The 19,462-nt window shown below is 49.1% G+C and overlaps 1 protein-coding gene across 2 annotated transcripts in view; it reads right to left on the bottom strand.

The window, feature by feature from the left end:
- The window catches only part of KIRREL1 (kirre like nephrin family adhesion molecule 1), a 281,642-nt gene extending 269,786 nt beyond the window's left edge, over window positions 1-11,856 (bottom strand). Inside the window, exon 1 of one of the 2 annotated variants that reach the window (XM_073610343.1) lies at window positions 11,420-11,856. In XM_073610343.1, coding sequence (XP_073466444.1) covers window positions 11,420-11,471 — 52 coding nt within the window. In that variant the 5' untranslated portion in view covers window positions 11,472-11,856. The remainder of the gene's footprint in view (window positions 1-11,419) is intronic. The other variant, XM_073610344.1, reaches the window with a different exon arrangement.
- Window positions 11,857-19,462: the final 7,606 nt, after the last annotated feature.

Genomic DNA, 19,462 nt, shown 5'->3' with positions numbered 1-19,462 from the left:
GCGTGTTTTTGTGCTACGCACACAGGGCAGCCTCAAATGGCAAAGCCAAACGCGTCAAAGAAGCTCCTGTATCTTTTTAGGCCGATGAGATTTACAGGTTTTGATGGGCATCGGCTTGCCCGCGTTTGGGGTGCCATTACCAATAAAAGGACAACGTACGTTTTTTTTTTTCACGCGTTCCGTGAACTCGCGTGGAAGTGCACTTTTGCCCACGTTTACTGAACGCTCAGGTGTGAAAGGAGCCCACGTCTTTGTAACAGGAGGTACAACGTAACAATGGTACAATAGAGATACAATGGTTACAGTTATGTTCTAATTCCCTCTAGCGTTCTCCAGAATCGTTACATTGTATCTCTTGTTGCATAGACGTGTGTATTTCCTGTGCTCCTCCTTCTCTGTAAACCGGCCCCTTACTGTCTTGCAGGCTCTCTGAGTGACGCAGAATAGGGTGTCAAAATGTCACATGCCTCACGCGGGGCGCCAACTGGCTAAATGATCTTTGCCAGACGTGTGCATTTCCTTGTCTGTTGTGCCATGTCAGGAATTTACTAAAAGGGGAGGGGTCTGTTTCATTACAGAAAAGGGGAGGAGTCAGCATCATTTTAGGAAAGGCGCAAAAACGGGAGAGAAAAGAGGACCTATCTAATGTCACACATCGATCGTCTGCAGGGGGCACCATACCAGCGGTATCACTGAGTCCCTTCATTCCATCCCCCCCCCCCCCCCGAGAAGATCTGGCTTCCACAGGGGAATCAATGGAGGAAGCTCTAGAGGGAATCAACTAATGCTGGAAGATCGGTCTTGAAAAGCACATGAAAAGCAAGAAAAAATATAAGTGATCGATCGCTTAAAAGTCCTCTCCAGGAACTCCACATTTTTTAAGATGCACAGAGGGAACGCAGCCTACCTGCTTAACGCTAAAAACGGGTCTCTGCGAATGTATATGGGACTTTAGCCTATCCTGGAGTCCAGCTTTAAGAGAGTCGCTGAAGCATGGAGAGCTCCCCCTAGAGGTCAATGTAAGATCTTATATTTTTTAATGAAAAATATGGAAATGATGTCATCACAGTGAGTCTCAGTGAGTCAGGGAAGAATACACAAGACGTCTGTATGTAGATGTTTGCCTATCCTATGGGTTTAGCTTTAAATGAGTCACTGAAGCATGGAGAGCTCCCTCTAGAGGCCAGTGTATGATCTTTACATTTTTTTCATTAAAAATATGGAAATGATGTCATCACAGTGATGTCATCACAGGGTCTCTGTGGGTCAGGGAAGAATACACATGATAAATGTATATAAAACAAGGTTTTCCTATCCTGGAGTTCAGCTTTAAGAGAGTTGCTGAAGCATGGAGAGCTCCCCCTAGAGGTCAATGTAAGATCTTTATATTTTTTAATGAAAAATATGGAAATGATGTCATCACAGTGATGTCATCACAGTGAGTCTCTGTGGGTCAGGGAAGAATACACATGACACATGTATAGAAATAAGGTTTTCCTACCCTGGAGTTCAGCTTTAAGAGAGTGGCTGAAGCATAAAGAGCTCCCCCTAGAGGCCAGTTTAGGATCTTTATATTCTTTCATGAAAAATATGGAAATGATGTCATAACTGTTGAGTCATCATTGGATCTCTGGTGGGTCTGGGAAGAATACACATGATGACTTTTTGTAGACAATGTTTTCCTAACAGCTTTTGGAGAGTCATTGAAGCATGAAGAGCTCCCCCTAGAGGCCAATGTAAGATCTTTATATTCTTTCATGAAAAATATGGAAATGATGTCATAACTGTTGAGTCATCATTGGATCTCTGGTGGGTCTGGGAAGAACACACATGATGACTTTTTGTAGACAATGTTTTCCTATCCCGGAGTTCAGCTTTAGGAGAGTCACTGAAGCATGGAGAGCTCCCCCTAGAGGCCAATGTATGATCTTTATATTCTTGTTCAAATATTGAAAAAATATGGAAATGATGTCATCACAGTGATGTCATCACTGGGTCTCTGCGAATGTATATAGACTTTTGCCTATGCTGGAGTTCAGCTTTAAGAGAGCCACTGAAGCATGGAGAGCTCCCCCTAGAGGCCAATGTATGATCTTTATATTTTTTCATGAAAAATATGGAAATGATGTCATCACAGTGAGTCCCTGCGGGTCAGGGAAGAATACACATGATGACTGTATGTAGGCAATGTCTGCCTATCCTGGAGTCCAGCTTTAAGAGAGTCGCTGAAGCATGGAGAGCTCCCCCTAGAGGTCAATGTAAGATCTTTATATTTTTTCATGAAAAATATGGAAATGATGTCATCACAGTGGAGTCATCATTGGATCTCTGGTGGGTCGGGGAAGAATACACATGATGACTTTTTGTAGACAACGTTTTCCTATCAGCTTTAGGAGAGTCATTGAAGCATGAAGAGCTCCCCCTAGAGGCCAATGTAAGATCTTTATATTTTTTCAAATATTGAAAAATATGGAAATGATGTCACAGTGATGTCATCACTGGGTCTCTGCGAATGTATATAGACTTTAGCCTATCCTGGAGTTCAACTTTAAGAAAGTCACTGAAGCATGGAGAGCTCCCCCTAGAGGCCAATTTAAGATCTTTCTATTTGTATTAAACATTGAAAAATATGGAAATGATGTCATCACTGGATCTCTGTGGGTCAGGGAAGAATACACATGATGAATGAATGTAAACAAAGTTTGCCTATTCTGGAATTCAGCTTCAGGAACTACAAGTCTCAGCCACTCCAGTAAAGGTGCCAGTGTCCTTGCCCCCCCCCAAGGTGGGACTACAAATACCAGTACGGCTTGTATCTCACCTGCCAACTTTTCAAGTGTTTGGAACGACATCCCCCAGTTTGCCCAGCCCCCTTCCCGTGCAGTCCATTATACGCCATGCTGGGACTTGTAGTTCTACAACTTTAGAAGGGTCGGTGAAGAGCTGTTTTTTTTCCTGCGTGTTTGCGCCCCCATCAGCCCGGAGGACTGCTCGGCGTCTTGGATCGGCTTCATACTGTCATACTGCTTTCCACAGAAAAAATGTTCTTCTCCTGCCCACTCCGCCACTGCAATTAAATCCACATGTTCTCCGCCCTCTGCCAAAAAGCATGGCGCCCGCCGCAGGTAACCCCTTCCTCCCCAGACTCCAGACTGGACTTTTCTGCATAACTCTGCAATAATGAGCAATTAGGGGTTTTGTTCACAGGGTGTGCTAAGAGCCTGGAATACATTCCCTGAGGATCCAACCAGACTTCAATCCGACCTCCGGGCTTTCCGCTCCGCTCTTATACAGTTGTAAAGTCTCCTGGACTGGAACGGCTTACTCTGATATCACCGCACACTGTGAGCTTCTCACAATGTGCATTAGAAGCTGCAGCAAGTCAGATAGAGCCCCGCTCTCATTTCCTGGCTGGTGGACGTCCAGCATCATCCAGCACTTTCCTCCCTGGCCTGACTGTCCCTGGCCCCCCGCCTTTTCATTCATTGGATTTTCGATCTTTCAGTCATGGAGGCTCAGCATAACATGTGGGCGTGACCTATATAAATGCCCCCCTGCCTTGGAACGGCCACTCCCCCGGACTGACACTCACCCAACCAGGCATTTTGATATTTGCATAACTCCTCCCACTGCTTACATCAGGGGGGTCCTGAGAAGAGTACGGAGGCGGGGGCTGTATTCAGGAAGCTCTGTACAGCAACCTGCCGGCCCCTCCCACCAGCCATGATCTGCCTGCATTGCACAGAGAAGCACAGAGACCCAGAGATGATGTCATTTCCATATTTTTCTTTAAAAAAAAAATACAAAGATCATAAATTACCCTCTAGGGCAGGGATATGTAATTAGCGGACCTCCAGCTGTTGCAGAACTACAAGTCCCATGAGGCATAGCAAGACTCTGACAGCCACAAGCATGACACCCAGAGGCAGAGGCATGATGGGACTTGTAGTTTTGCAACAGCTGGAGGTCCGCTAATTGCATATCCCTGTTCTAGAGGGAGCTCTCCATGGCTTCAGTGCTTCGCCTTAAGCTGAGCTTCGGGATACATAAATATCATCTGAATACATTTGTCCTGTGTCATAGAGAAGCACAGAGGCCCGGTGATGATGTCACTGGGTCTAAAATGAGGGATGGAATGAGAATGGAAACGTTTTATTTAAAATTTTTATTAGCAATTTCTTTGGGGGGGCAATATAAGAAGATTATAAGGGGAAGGGAGAGGAGAGGAGAAAAAGAGGAAGAGAAAAAGAGGGGAGAAGGAAAGAGAGGAGCAGGAAGGAGAAAAAAAGGAGAGGAGAAAAAAGAGAAAAGGAGGAGAGGAGAGGGAAGAGGAAAAAGAGAGGAGAAAAAGAGGAGAGAGTAGAGGAGAGAAGAAGGAAGGAAAACAAGAGGAGAGTGAAGGAGAAAAAAAGAGGAGAGGAGAGAAGAGGAGAAAGGAGAGGAGTAAGAAAAAGAGAAAAAGAGGAGAGGAGAAAGTAGAGGAGAGAAGAAGAAGGAAGGAAGGAGAACAAGAGGAGAGGTAGAGAAGAGGAGAGTGAAGGAGAAAAAAAAAGAGGAGAAAGGAGGAGAAAAAGCGAGGAGAGAAGAAGGAAGGAGAACAAGAGGAAGAGAAGAGGAGAGGGAAGGAGGAAAAAAAAGGTGAGAGAAGAGGAGAAAAAGAGGAGAGGGAAGGAAAAAAGGAGGAGAGAAGAGGAGAAAAAGAGGAGAGGAGAAAGAGGAGAGAAGGAGAAAAAGGAGGAGAGAAGAGGAAAAAAAGAGGAAAGGAGAAAAAGAGGAAAGTAGAGGAAAGGAGAAAAGGGAGGAGAAAAAGAGGAGAGAAGAGGAGAAAAAGAGGTGAGGAGAGGGAAGGAGAAAAAGAGGAGATGAGAGGAGAAAGTAGAGGAGAGCGGAAAAAGAGAGGAGAGAAGAAGGAAGGAAAACAAGAGGAGAGGAGAGAAGAGAAGAGGAAAGAAAGAGGAGAGGAGACATAGGGAGAAAGGCGAGAAGAGGAGAAAAAGAGAAGAGGAGAAAAAGAGAAGAGGAAGAAGAGGAGAAGAAGAGAAGAGAAGAGAAGAGAAAAGGAGGAGAGAACCCATAAAGGCACTTTAACATTTGCATAACTCCTCCCACTACTTGCATCGGGGCTCTTGAGAGGAGGACTGAAGCAGGGGGATGTGCTGTTTTCAAGAAGCTATGTACAGCCCCCTGCTGGCTCCTCCCACCAGCCACGATCTGCCTGTATTGCATAGAGAAGCGCAGAGACCCAGTGATGATGTCATTGGGTATAAAATAAGGTGTGTAATGAAAATGGAAAGGTTTTATTTACGCTCTCCTTTCATTTCTGTACAATATTCAATACCTTTCAGCTCTGATGCACGCAGTGGGCTGGTTCTTGGGAGGAGCTATGCAAATATCAAAATGCCTTGAGGGGTGGATGTCAGCCTGGCGAGGTGGTCATGTTATTTACATGCATAGGTAATACCCACATGTGACGCTCAGCCTTCATGGTTGCAATGAGTAAAAGGGTCGCGGGCCAGGCTGGGGAGGAAAGGGCTAAAGGATGCCGAACGTCCTCCAGTCCGGATATGAGGCGGGGCTCTACCTGGCTTGCTGCAGCTTCTAATGCACATGGCGAGAAGCTCGCCGTGTGCGGTGAAATCAGAGTAAGCCATTTTCAGTCCAGGAGAGGAGCCGGTACAGCCGGCGTTCATCTTGAGCTGTCATCTTGCCGATGATCTCCGGGGGGCGGCGGGGGGGGCCCTATATGTAATTACGCCAGAAAGCCAATGAAGGCTAAATGATTAACTGGGAGTAGGGGAGGCGAAATGACGGCGTCAGCATAAAGCGCGGTGGCCGGTGACACATTCCTCAGACGAAGTGCCAGATTACCCAACAACTTTTCTGTATACAACACGAGAAAATCAATAGAAATTCATCATGGACCCCCCCCGACTCCCCCGCAGCGGCCCCTGTCCAGGCCGCCGTTCCTTCCAGCGTAATGTTCTGTTACCGCCACACAGGCCGCCCCGCGCCGCACACTCTCTGCTTTTAATTAGCCTTAATTGCATCTCATTTGCATGAAGGTTTAGATGCCTCTCGTGTTGCAAAGCCCCTCGGGGGCCCCGGAACAATGGGGGGCTTTCATGGCAGCTACTCTGCGCCTTCACCAGCCCGGGGCACCAATAAAACGCCTCCATTGGCCACCAAGAAACTACAAGTCTCAGCATGCCGCGAGTGTTGTTACGCCATTAAGCGGAACTCCGGCCTTCCCTTCAGTCTTACACAGTTGTACCGGCTCCTCTCCTGGACTGTAATGGCTAACGCGGATTTCCCCCGCACACTGTGAGCTTCTCACTACGTGCATTAGAAGCTGCAGCAAGTCAGATAGAGCCGCATTTCCTGTGCTGGAGCACATCCATCTAGCCCTTTCCTCCCCAGCCTGACTGTCCCTGGCCCCGCCCCCTTTAATTCATTTCATGTAAATGCAGCCTGCCTAGGAACGCCCACTCCTCTAGACTGGCATCAAGGCATTTTAATATTTGCATAACTCCTCCCACTGCTTGCATCAGGGTTGAGGGCTCTTGAGAGGAGTACTGAGGCCCGGGGGCTGTGATGTTTTCAGGAAGTTATGTACAGCCCCTCTCACCAGCTATGATCTGCCCGCACTGTATAGAGAAGCGCAGAGACCCGGTGATTATGTCATTTCCATATTGTTAATGGACAATTCAGTGCTTGGTGGGGAGAAAACCTTTAGAAAGTCTCTTCTAACCCTCTGGAACTCCATTGGTGAGATCTCTGCCCTAAGTTCCTGGGTCTGAACATCCTTTATGAGGAGTTCTCACCATCCCTGTGCTGAGTTCCCAGGTCTGTACACCTTCTATGTCCACGATGAGGGGTTAATTTTGTTTATTGGAAAATCTTACAAACAACAACTTAAATACAATAAAACCATAATAAATAAATAAAACATATTTACAAAATAATTGAATAAGACTATACAAAACAAGAACATAATAAGTGGTGCAAACCAAATTGCGCACAACACAATCCCTACGGGAGAGCCAGACTAAGGAACATCACCGTCACCATGCATGATGAGGGGTTCCCACCATCCCTGTGCTGAGTTCCTGGGCCTGTACATCTGCTATGCCCATGATGAGGGGTTCCCACCATCCCTGTGCTGAGTTCCCCGGTCTGTACACCTGCTATGCCCATGATGAGGGGTTCCCACCATCCCTGTGCTGAGTTCCCCGGTCTGTACACCTGCTGTGCCCATGATGAGGGGTTCCCACCATCCCTGTGCTGAGTTCCCCGGTCTGTACACCTGCTGTACCCATTATGAGGGGTTCCCACCATCCCTGCACTGAGTTCCCCGGTCTGTACACCTGCTGTGCCCATGATGAGGGGTTCCCACCATACCTGTACTGAGTTCCCAGGTCTGTACACCTGCTGTGCCCATGATGAGGGGTTCCCACCATACCTGTACTGAGTTCCCAGGTCTGTACACCTGATGTGCCCATTATGAGGGGTTTCCAACCATCAATGTGCTGAGTTCCCGGGTTTGTACACCTTCTGAGCCCATTATGAGGGGTTTCCACCATCCATGTTGGATCTCTCTTTACTTTATCTAATGGAGAATGTAAAAAAGGAGCTGTGGTGGGACACACAAAGTTGGGTGGAAACACATACAACTCCCAGGTGGACCAGGGCAGAGCTGGGAATTACGACCAAGGAGATCAGATCTCTCTTTTGCAATATCCAAAAACCATTGCAAAGCTAGGGGTGGCCGACTTGGCCCACCGGGCTCTCCACCCATAACCCAAAACACCACTTTCTGCTTTACTGATCCTTTAAATGTGAAGAAGAGCGGAGTTGGCCACCAGCGGCACATGACTCTGCCCTGGCACTGGATGTTGCAAGATGCTGACCAGGCAGACAGCTGTGCTTGTGGGAGTTTTTATTTTCCATGATCAGTAATGTGGCCTTCTAGTTAGGAGGACAGGATGCAGAGAGGCACATCTGGGGAAGGGGGTGGTGGTGGTGGGGGGGCTCCATGGACCAGCACGGTCCCTTCCTCTTCCTGTGAAATTTTGGAAGGAAAAAAATCCCTCACTACCTCCTCCCTCTTCCCATTTCCCTTTCTCCGGCCTTTCACGGTGCGGAAGACAAGGTGTTAAAAGCGTGTGCCAAACACACAACAGCACCGCGTGGCCTATGAATGGGCCAGGGGTTGGGGGGGGGGGGTTGGCAACTACAAAGCGCCTTGCGCACTTGGCGTGTCGAAGAGAGGCCACTTTACGTTGCTGGAACTGTCGATGTTCTTGTGACCCTCAACTTGTACTTTCACATACGTATCGTTTCGGATAATCGCTCAGTTTTTTTTTTTCCAACGATAGCACACCCATACACATATGAAGACACCATTTCGAGGTTAAAAATTTGCGCAAATTTTTCAGTTCCTGGCGACAGACAGGCAACCGCCATAAAAGTCGATCATCTCTAGAACTGAAATTTTTGCCGTTCATAAAAATGTCTTCTCATGCGATCAAAAGTCACGCATGATATACTTGCGCATTTTCTGCACCTAATAGCGTGTGGTTATGTGCGATATTCCTGGTGGAGAAAACCATTTGCGTTTTTTTTTTTTAACGACCAGTTGTACAACATTCGTCCATAAAGGAGCACATCTCCCAGCTGTAAAAGCCCCCCTTTAGAGATTGCACCCCTCTAAGACCCAACACCGCTTTACCATAACGCGGAAAAGGGAAGATTCCGTCTTCTACGGAAAAAGCAGAACAAGCTTTGATCAGCTGCTAAGACGAGTTCTCACCATCTCTTCTGTTAACCCATACAGCACTCGACTGTCGTCAGCGATAAAATACAATGCCAGTTGTTCTGTGCGACTAGAGGTTTCAAACCTAGGTCAACAGGCTTTCCCCCATATTCCTGAAGAGTTCATCTCCTTATAGACCCGCCATTCTTTACCAGAGTTCTGTGGAACTTTAAGGTTCCCTCAGAGGTTACTGCTAGTGGTTCCTTGAGCTCTCACCTGATCCTGCCTGCATAATTCCAGGCCCAATGCCACTTGGCAATGGAAGAAGCATTCTTCCCACTGACCCTCAACGTAAGGGACATAATTCCCACTGCCCCACCAATGTAAGGGACTATCTTTCCATTGACCACTAATGTAAGGAACATTCTTATTCTTCCAACTGATCACCAATGTAAGGAGCATTCTTCCCACTGACCACCAATATAGGGAACATTCTTCCCACTGACCCCCAATGTAAGGAACATTCTTCCCACTGACCTCCAATGTAAGGAACATTCTTCCCACTGACCACCAATGTAAGGAACATTCTTCCCACTGACCACCAATATAGGGAACATTCTTCCCACTGAACACCAATGTAAGGAACATTCTTCCCACTGACCACCAATGTAAGGAACATTCTTCCCACTGACCACCAATGTAAGGAACATTCTTCCTACTGACCACCAATGTAAGGAACATTCTTCTCAATGATCACCAATGTAAGGAACATTCTTCCCACTGACCACCACTGTAAGGAGGCATTCTTTTCACTGATCACCAATGAATAATTTATAGCAGGGGTTCCTCGGGACCTGACAAAGTTTCCAAGCATTTATCTGGGGTTAAAGGATTAAGAAAGACTTCTATAAGGCCCTCTGATCCCTCCTGTATTGAATTGTATTGTAATTGTACTGTCTGCCCTCATGTTGTAAAGCGCTGCGGAAACTGTTGGCGCTATATAAATCCTGTATAATAATAATAATAATGATCCAAAATTCTAAAATGATCAACACGCCTCTTTCACAATCCCTTTAATCCTCACAAAGTATCTTTTTCAGGCAACATAGCAAATATCGCTAACTACTCAACAGGCAGGCTGCCATTCCCACCCCAAAAAAGCCCCATGCTGCCCCAGAACCACCGCCGTCCATCCACCCTTTCAACCACCAAAACGATTGACAGCTCTAGTGAGGTCACCACATGGCTGCAGTGCAAGCAATCCCATCAAGCCCCATCTCCATTCAACAGGTTAAGGCTATGGAGCAGATAAAGAGCCCAGGCTACGGATCTGATGCAGAACGCAGGCTACGGAGCAGATCCAGAACCCAGGCTACGGAGCAGATCCAGAACCCAGGCTACGGAGCAGATCCAGAACCCAGGCTACGGAGCAGATCCAGAACTCAGGCTATAGAGCAGATCCAGAACTCAGGGTACAAAGCAGATCCAGGAGCCCAAGCTACGGAGTAGATCCAGAGCTCAGGCTACAGAGCAGATCCAGAACCCAGGCTATGGAACAGATCCAGAACCCAGTCTACGGAGCAGCTCCAGAACCCAGTCTACGGACCAGATCCCAAACCCAGGCTGTGGAGCAGCTCCAGAACTCAGGCTACGGAGCAGATCCAGAAGCCAGGCTATGGAGCAGCTCCAGAACCCAGGCTATGTGGCAAATCTAGAACCACCCAGGCTATGGAGCAGATCCAGAACCCAGGCTATGGAGCAGACCCAGATCCCAGGCTACGGAGCAGCTCCAGAACTCAGGCTACGGAGCAGATCCAGAAGCCAGGCTATGTGGCAGATCTAGAACCACCCAGGCTATGGAGCAGATCCAGAACCCAGGCTATGGAGCAGACCCAGATCCCTGGCTACGGAGCAGCTCCAGAACTCAGGCTACGGAGCAGATCCAGAACCCAGGCTATGTGGCAGATCTAGAACCACCCAGGCTATGGAGCAGATCCAGAACCCAGGCTATGGAGCAGACCCAGATCCCAGGCTATGGAGCAGACCCAGAACCTAGGCTGCAGAGCAGTTCCGAAGCCCAGGCTACAGATCTAGCAAAGTCTTCGAAAAAGCCTGCAGCTCGGGGGGAGAACGATGCATTGTGTAGCACAAGACTGTCACGCAAGGCAAAGCACGACGGTTGCAGTTCCTAAACTGAGATCAGTTTACCAATAACAACCACAATGTAACAAAAACACAAGATATCGAGGAAAATAATAAAGAGATTGGTTTACAAACAACAGCTCACATTGGGTTAACCCATCCCAGCCATGGTCCTGAGTCATGGCACAATCATGATTAGTATCCAGCATCTCCCCCCAACCTCCTCCTTCTTCTTCTTCTTCTTCTTGGATCACATCAGCCTGGACCAAAGTTGCAATACCAAGCAAAAAATAAAACATAAAAGCATCAAAAAGCCAAGAGCATAAAATATATAAAACACAACATCATGATGAAGCCAACGCCACCGAAAAAGCCCCAACGCAAGATCTGGTGGCAACATCTCAAGGGGGTTCCTCAGCCATCCACAGCCTAATACAATACAGATGTGGCAACATTGCAAACCCCCCCAGCCTACATGTTGCTCTTTTTTTATTTGTGACTCTTGAACAATGTATCAAATGTTACCTTGGGAAAGTGAGTCTGGCAGGGTGAAGATCCATAGGAAGAGGAAGAACATGCTCTTGATCCTTATTTTCTTTTTTTTTTTTTTTTTGGGGTGACTTCTAGGAAGAGATGTTGGATTTCGATGTAATTTTGTTCGTTGCTCCTTTTTTTTTTTTTTAGGTCAGCAAAATGGCAACACAAATCCAAAATTCCCCCAAAAAATATCTGAAAGTAGATCCCAGGTTCTGGAGAAGGTTGTGAATTTGGCTCCCACAGTAGAAGCTCCACTTCCTCCACTTCTCTCTCTCTCTCTCTGTAACACACAAAAAAAAAAAAAAAGTCTTGGAATGAGAGAATGATGAATCCAGCGAGGAAGAAACCATTCCGCAGGCAGGAGAGGGGGAGGGACAGACTTTTTCAAACTCCCTTTTTTTCTCTCTCTCTCCCTCCAACAGAACAACAAGAAGAAAAAAAAAAAAAAAAGTTGGATGGAATGAGGAGCTGAGTGGACAAGACAAGGGGGCCGGAATGAGGAGGGGGAGGGGAGGGGGTCTGCTGGGAATTGCTGATGTGGAAAAAAAAAAAAACAGGGATTTTGGAATTTTGGAAGTTTTTAGTTTATGATGGGAGAATTTTTTTTTCCTCCCCCTCCCCCCCACTTAAATGCTCTGTCCCCCCCCCCCCCACCACCACATTCCATATCATGTCTGGAAGAGACATTTAAAGGATCATATTTTTTTTTTTTTTTTACGTTAACAAAGGAACGGGATTGTGGCGAGGGAAGGCGATCGCCGGAGACGGTCACCCGGTAGTCGCGGCGTGAGATTTGTGCGCAACGCCAACTTATCGTGATCTAGTGAACGGGGATCCATTATAAAGTTTATATCTACTGATCTGTCCAACCCGGCGATCGTCCTCCAATCTCACCATACATAGTGCAATCTGATTGGACAGTCTCCTTTTAGTTGATCGTACGCTATGCAATCTGATTGTACAATCTCAGCTGATCGAACGCTATACAATCTGATTGTACAATCTCAAATGATCGTACGCTTAACAATTTGATTGTACAATGTCAGCTGATCGTACGCTATACAATCTGATTGTACAATCTCATATGACCGTACGCTATACAATCTGATTGTACAATCTCATATGATCGTACGCTATACAATCTGATTGTACAATCTCATATGATCGTACGCTATACAATCTGATTGTACAATCTCATATGACCGTACGCTATACAATCTGTACAATCTCAGATGATCGTACGCTATACAATCTAATTGTACAATCTCCTTTAGGTGACCTTCTACTATAAAATCCGAGTGTACAATTATGCAGGCAATTCCATTATATAGCTGATGGTAGATGTAAAGGAGATTGTACAATGATATTGTACAGCTTTAAGCTGACCATAGACTATCCAATCTGATTGTACAATCTCCTTTAGCGGTACCATCACCCATGTAGGGTCTGTCTGATTAGATACACATTGGATGGATTGGTTAGGTCTGTCTTAATATGGCATCGTTTTGGTAGACCTATAGACCATTGCTCAGAGATTGTACAATCAGATTGTATAGTGTACGGCCAGCTTTCGATCTACCGTGTTATCTATGTGTTGTTCTGGTAGCCATAGTCAGCTCGGTTTTCTCCCGTTCTCCCTGCAGGTTAATGGTGGAATCTCTCCTGACAGTTGCAGTATTGTCCTCTGGCAGTCCCTGTGCAGCAGGGCTAGCAGGTGGGAGGAAGAAGCAACACTAGGAGCTACAAGAAGCATGCTGATAGGAGGAGAGAGCAGAGTGACCTCATCACTGTGCTCCTCCTCCCTTTACTGCCCAATCACAGGCTGGGGGGGGGGTTCCCAAGCTCAGTAGAATGATGCCAGCTAGCAGACTGAGGACATCTAGTGACCGAAAAAAGGTACTGCAAGGGAAATCTCGGGATTGAAGGTGAATATTGCTGGCCAGCAGACTGAGGACATCTAGTGACCGAACAAAAGTACTGCAAGGGACATCTCTGGGCTGAAGGTGAATATCGCAGCAAAGGCTGGGTTTGGATCTTTTTTTTTGCATCACTTAATGGTCTGTTCACTTTTATGTTGTTATTTTTGGCCGTTCCGGGTTGGGAGACAAAGAAATGCCGAGCGGCAAATAAATATTCCTGAGCTTTTCATCGTTTTTATGGCGCATGTTTTAACGATGCCAGAAGCGAGTTGCGGCCTCTTTGAACGTGTCTGAAATGTGACTTTAATTACAGGCAGTTGAGTCAGCATGGAGCGTGCTTCACCCCGGCGTCACTTCCTCCGTCCGTCCGTCCGTCTGTCCGTCTGTCTGTCTATGGAGCGCCGTCTGGGCTTACAGTCCGACCCAAACTTCTACAGAGAGTGGGAGGGGTTAGAACCCCTTTTTTTGGGGGGGTGGGGGGCTCTGTGCTCATTACGAGAAGTTCCAGCCGTTGTGAGGTTGTCTCATTCTTCATTTACGTTATGAAAAATGCAGCAGGAGGAGTGAGACCACAGCATTGAGAATTAAAATCCCGTCCCTGAGCTCTAGTCCTGTGACTTTGGGATGATGTCATCAGTTTGCTGCAGGCAGGAGGAAACGTTTCCCCAGTCTCCTCTCCCTCCCGAGTGATCACTCAGACTGTACATTGTAACTTTGTAGAGAGTCAGCAGGGAAAAGCACCCCGACACCTTAATGAATGCACCCACCCTGACCCTGCACCCCCACACCTTAATAAATGTACCCAGCCTGGCACCGCACCCCCCCACACCTTAAAGAATGCACCCCCCTGGCACTACACCCCCACACCTTAATGAATCCACCCCCCCGGCACTGCACCCCCACCCTTAATAAATGCACCCACCTTGGCACTGCACCCCCACACCTTAATGACTGCACCCACCCTGACCCTGCACCCCCACACCTTAATAAATGTACCCAGCCTGGCACCGCACCCCCCACACCTTAATGAATGCACCCCCCCCCCCCACTGGCACTGTACCCCTCACCTCGATGACTGCACCTACCCAGCCCTGCACCCCCACACCTTAATGAATGCTCTCACCCTGGCAGTGTACCTCTCACCTCCATGACTGCACCCACCCAGCCCTGCATCCCCCCCCCACCTCAATGAATGCACTCTCTCTGACCCTGCACCCCCCACATCTTAATAAATGCACCCAGCCTGGCACTGCACCCCCACCACACCTTAATGAATGTACACAGCCTGGCACTGTACCCCTCACCTCGATTACTGCACCCACCCAGCCCTGCACCCCCACACCTTAATAAATGCACCCACCCTGACCCTGCACCCCCCACACCTTAAAGAATGCACCCCCCTGGCACTACACCCCCACACCTTAATGAATGCACCCACCCTGGCACTGCACCCCCACACCTTAATGAATGCACCCACCCTGACACTGCACCCCCCACGCCTTAATGAATGCACCCCCCTGGCACTACACCCCCACCCTTAATAAATGTACCCCCTTGGCACTGCACCCCCACACCTTAATGACTGCTCCCACCCTGACCCTGCATCCCCCACACCTTAATGAATGCACCCCCCTGGCACTGCACCCCCACCCTTAATAAATGCACCCACCTTGGCACTGCACCCCCACACCTTAATGAATGCACCCACCCTGGCACTGCACCCCCACCCTTAATAAATGCACCCCCCCACTGGCACTGTACCCCTCAGCTCGATGACTGCACCCACCCAGCCCTGCACCCCCACACCTTAATGAATGCTCTCACCCTGGCACTGTACCTCTCACCTCCATGACTGCACCCACCCAGCCCTGCACCCCCCCCCCACCTCAATGAATGCACTCTCTCTGACCCTGCACCCCCCACACCTTAATAAATGCACCCACCCTGACCCCGCACCCCCCACACCTTAAAGAATGCACCCCCCTGGCACTACACCCCCACACCTTAATGAATGCACCCACCCTGGCACTGCACCCCCACAACTTAATAAATGCACCCACCCTGACCCTGCACCCCCCACGCCTTAATGAATGCACCCCCCTGGCACTACACCCCCACCCTTAATAAATGTACCCCCTTGGCACTGCACCCCCACACCTTAATGACTGCACCCACCCTGACCCTGCATCCCCCACACCTTAATGAATGCACCCCCCTGGCACTGCACCCCCACCCTTAATAAATGCACCCACCTTGGCACTGCACCCCCACACCTTAATGACTGCACCCACCCTGACCCTGCACCCCCACACCTTAATAAATGTACCCAGCCTGGCACCGCACCCCCCACACCTTAATGAATGCACCCCCCCCCCCACTGGCACTGTACCCCTCACCTCGATGACTGCACCTACCCAGCCCTGCACCCCCACACCTTAATGAATGCTCTCACCCTGGCAGTGTACCTCTCACCTCCATGACTGCACCCACCCAGCCCTGCACCCCCCCCCCACCTCAATGAATGCACTCTCTCTGACCCTGCACCCCCCACATCTTAATAAATGCACCCAGCCTGGCACTGCACCCCCACCACACCTTAATGAATGTACACAGCCTGGCACTGTACCCCTCACCTCGATTACTGCACCCACCCAGCCCTGCACCCCCACACCTTAATAAATGCACCCACCCTGACCCTGCACCCCCCACACCTTAAAGAATGCACCCCCCTGGCACTACACCCCCACACCTTAATGAATGCACCCACCCTGGCACTGCACCCCCACACCTTAATGAATGCACCCACCCTGACACTGCACCCCCCACGCCTTAATGAATGCACCCCCCTGGCACTACACCCCCACCCTTAATAAATGTACCCCCTTGGCACTGCACCCCCACACCTTAATGACTGCTCCCACCCTGACCCTGCATCCCCCACACCTTAATGAATGCACCCCCCTGGCACTGCACCCCCACCCTTAATAAATGCACCCACCTTGGCACTGCACCCCCACACCTTAATGAATGCACCCACCCTGGCACTGCACCCCCACCCTTAATAAATGCACCCCCCCCACTGGCACTGTACCCCTCAGCTCGATGACTGCACCCACCCAGCCCTGCACCCCCACACCTTAATGAATGCTCTCACCCTGGCACTGTACCTCTCACCTCCATGACTGCACCCACCCAGCCCTGCACCCCCCCCCACCTCAATGAATGCACTCTCTCTGACCCTGCACCCCCCACACCTTAATAAATGCACCCACCCTGACCCCGCACCCCCCACACCTTAAAGAATGCACCCCCCTGGCACTACACCCCCACACCTTAATGAATGCACCCACCCTGGCACTGCACCCCCACAACTTAATAAATGCACCCACCCTGACCCTGCACCCCCCACGCCTTAATGAATGCACCCCCCTGGCACTACACCCCCACCCTTAATAAATGTACCCCCTTGGCACTGCACCCCCACACCTTAATGACTGCACCCACCCTGACCCTGCATCCCCCACACCTTAATGAATGCACCCCCCTGGCACTGCACCCCCACCCTTAATAAATGCACCCACCTTGGCACTGCACCCCCACACCTTAATGAATGCACCCACCCTGGCACTGCACCCCCACACCTTAATGAATGCACCCACCTTGGCACTGCACCCCCACACCTTAATAAATGCACCCACCCTGGCACTGCACCCCCACACCTTAATGAATGCACCCCCACACCTTAATAATGAAACCCACCTTGGCACCGCACCCCCCCACTTCAATGAATGAACAGCTGTATGAGCAGACCCCGGAGGCCAGGTGGTTTACACCTACAGCACAAAGAATGCCTTTGTTCCTCTGATTCAGGCGTCTGCATTAACTCAGCCGGCGTTGGCTACAACACAAAAGACTGGAAGCCTGCGAGATGGACCAATAAGAAGAGGGCAGAGTGCGACCGATGGGACACGAGCGATGCGTTCGATAACCCGCAACGACCAACACGAGAAGGAATGAGACAATCAGACGTTTTATCTCAGCTATGAGCGGATTCCGGAGGATGGATACCTATGCCGGCCTTATCTCTGGAATCCAGCTGTGACTTCTGTTCATCAGGGTCCCCAGCATCTTCCGCAAACACCCTGGAGTCTCACTACTTTTGCTGCACCGGGTAAAAGATGTATGCAAAGGTTAACAATGGGGACGCAACAGGACGGGGCGGAGCTGGGGGGGGTCCCAGGTGAACAGACCTTAGTCGGGGGGTCCCCGGTCAACAGACCTCACTATCATTGTTCTACTTAAAGGGGAACTCCCCCCTTCCCATCAGTCTTGCACAGTTGTACCGGCTCCTCTCCTGGGCTGAAGCTGCTTACTCTGATGTCACTGCACACTGTGAGCTTCTCACCATGTGCATCAGAAGCTGCAGCAAGTCAGAGCCCCGCCTCATTTCCTGGGAAGGACAATCCTTCCCATCCTGCGTGTCCCTGACCTGCCCCTTTTCATTCATTGGATTTCAATCAACGGGCGTTACCTAGCCTGCTTAGCAACGCCTACTCCTCCAGACAGACACCCACCCATCAAGGCGTCTTGATATTTGCATAACTCCTCCCACTGCTTGCATCAGGGCTAAGGGTTCTGGAGAGGAGTACTGGTGATGTTTTTAGGAAGCTATGTACAGCCCCCTGCTGGCTCCTCCCACCAGCCGAGATCTGCCTGCATTGCATACAGAAGCACATAGACCCAGTGATGACATCACTTGTCCTAAAATAAAGTATGCAATGAAAATGGAAAGGAGAAGCACAGAGACCCAGTGATGATGTCACTTTATATTATAAAGAGGAGGAGCTGGGACACACCAAGGTGGGCGGAGACAGCCAAAACTCCCAGGTAGACAAGAGCAGAGTTGGGGATTAGGTCAGGGAGATCTATCTGAGACACACACTATACTACCAAAAGTATTGGGACACCTGCCTTTACACACACATGAACTTTAATGACATCCCAGTCTTAGTCCGTAGGGTTCAATATTGAGTTGGCCCACCTTTTGCAGCTATAACAGCTTCAACTCTTCTGGGAAAGCTGTCCACAAGGTTTAGGAGTGTGTCTATGGGAATGTTTGACCATTCTTCCAGAAGTGCATTTGTGTGGTCAGGCCAGTCAAGTTCCTCCACCCCAAACTCGCTCATCCATGTCTTTATGGACCTTGCTTTGTCCACTGGTCCAAATCATTTGGTGGAGGGGGGATTATGGTGTGGGGTTGTTTTTCAGGGGTTGGGCTTGGCCCCGTAGTTCCAGTGAAGGGAATTATTAAGCCATCAGCATACCAAGACATTTTGGACAATTTCATGCTCCCAACTTTGTGGGAACAGTTTGGGGATGTCCCCTTCCAGTTCCAACATGACTGCGCACCAGTGCACAAAGCAAGGTCCATAAAGACATGGATGAGCGAGTTTAGGGTGGAGGAACTTGGCTGGTCTACACAGAGTCCCGATCTCTCGTCCACATCAGTGCCTGACCTCACAAATGCTCTTCTGGAAGAATGGTCAAACATTCCCATAGACACATTCCTAAACCTTGTGGACAGCCTTCCCAGAAGAGTTGAAGCTGTTATAGCTGTAAAGGGTGGGCCAACTCAATATTGAACCCTACGGACTAAGACTGGGATGCCATTAAAGTTCATGAGCGTGTAAAGGCAGGCGTCACAATACTTCTGACAATATAGTGTATAAGAAGCCTGAGGCCTGACTCTGCCTACAGTGAAAATATCACTTTGGGGTGGACTGACCCTTTAAGTGATAAGGAGAAGGTGATAAGCATGAGCGGGTGATGATGTCAAACTGTGGATAAATTTCTTTCCTCGCCTTACTATTGTCCCCGCAGAGTTCCCATCACCATCTACATGGGGGGGGTGCACCAGCCAGGGAACGATATCGCTCCAGATATTTATAGAGGCACGCGATGACACGTAGGGGATGTGGGGAAACACCATTGAAATTCAGCGAAGGACACGCACACAAAGGAGGAATCATTTCATTTTCATCGTCAATTGTTGCTTTGCCTTCCTCGCCGAGGTAAATAGTTATTTGGTGCCGGCGGGATGCTCGGAGTAATG

Source organism: Aquarana catesbeiana, linkage group LG13 (assembly GCF_042186555.1).
Source record: "Aquarana catesbeiana isolate 2022-GZ linkage group LG13, ASM4218655v1, whole genome shotgun sequence".
NCBI classification, from domain to species: domain Eukaryota; kingdom Metazoa; phylum Chordata; class Amphibia; order Anura; family Ranidae; genus Aquarana; species Aquarana catesbeiana.
Note: the sequence above shows the minus strand (reverse complement) of the source record. Positions and strands in the feature narration are given on the sequence as shown.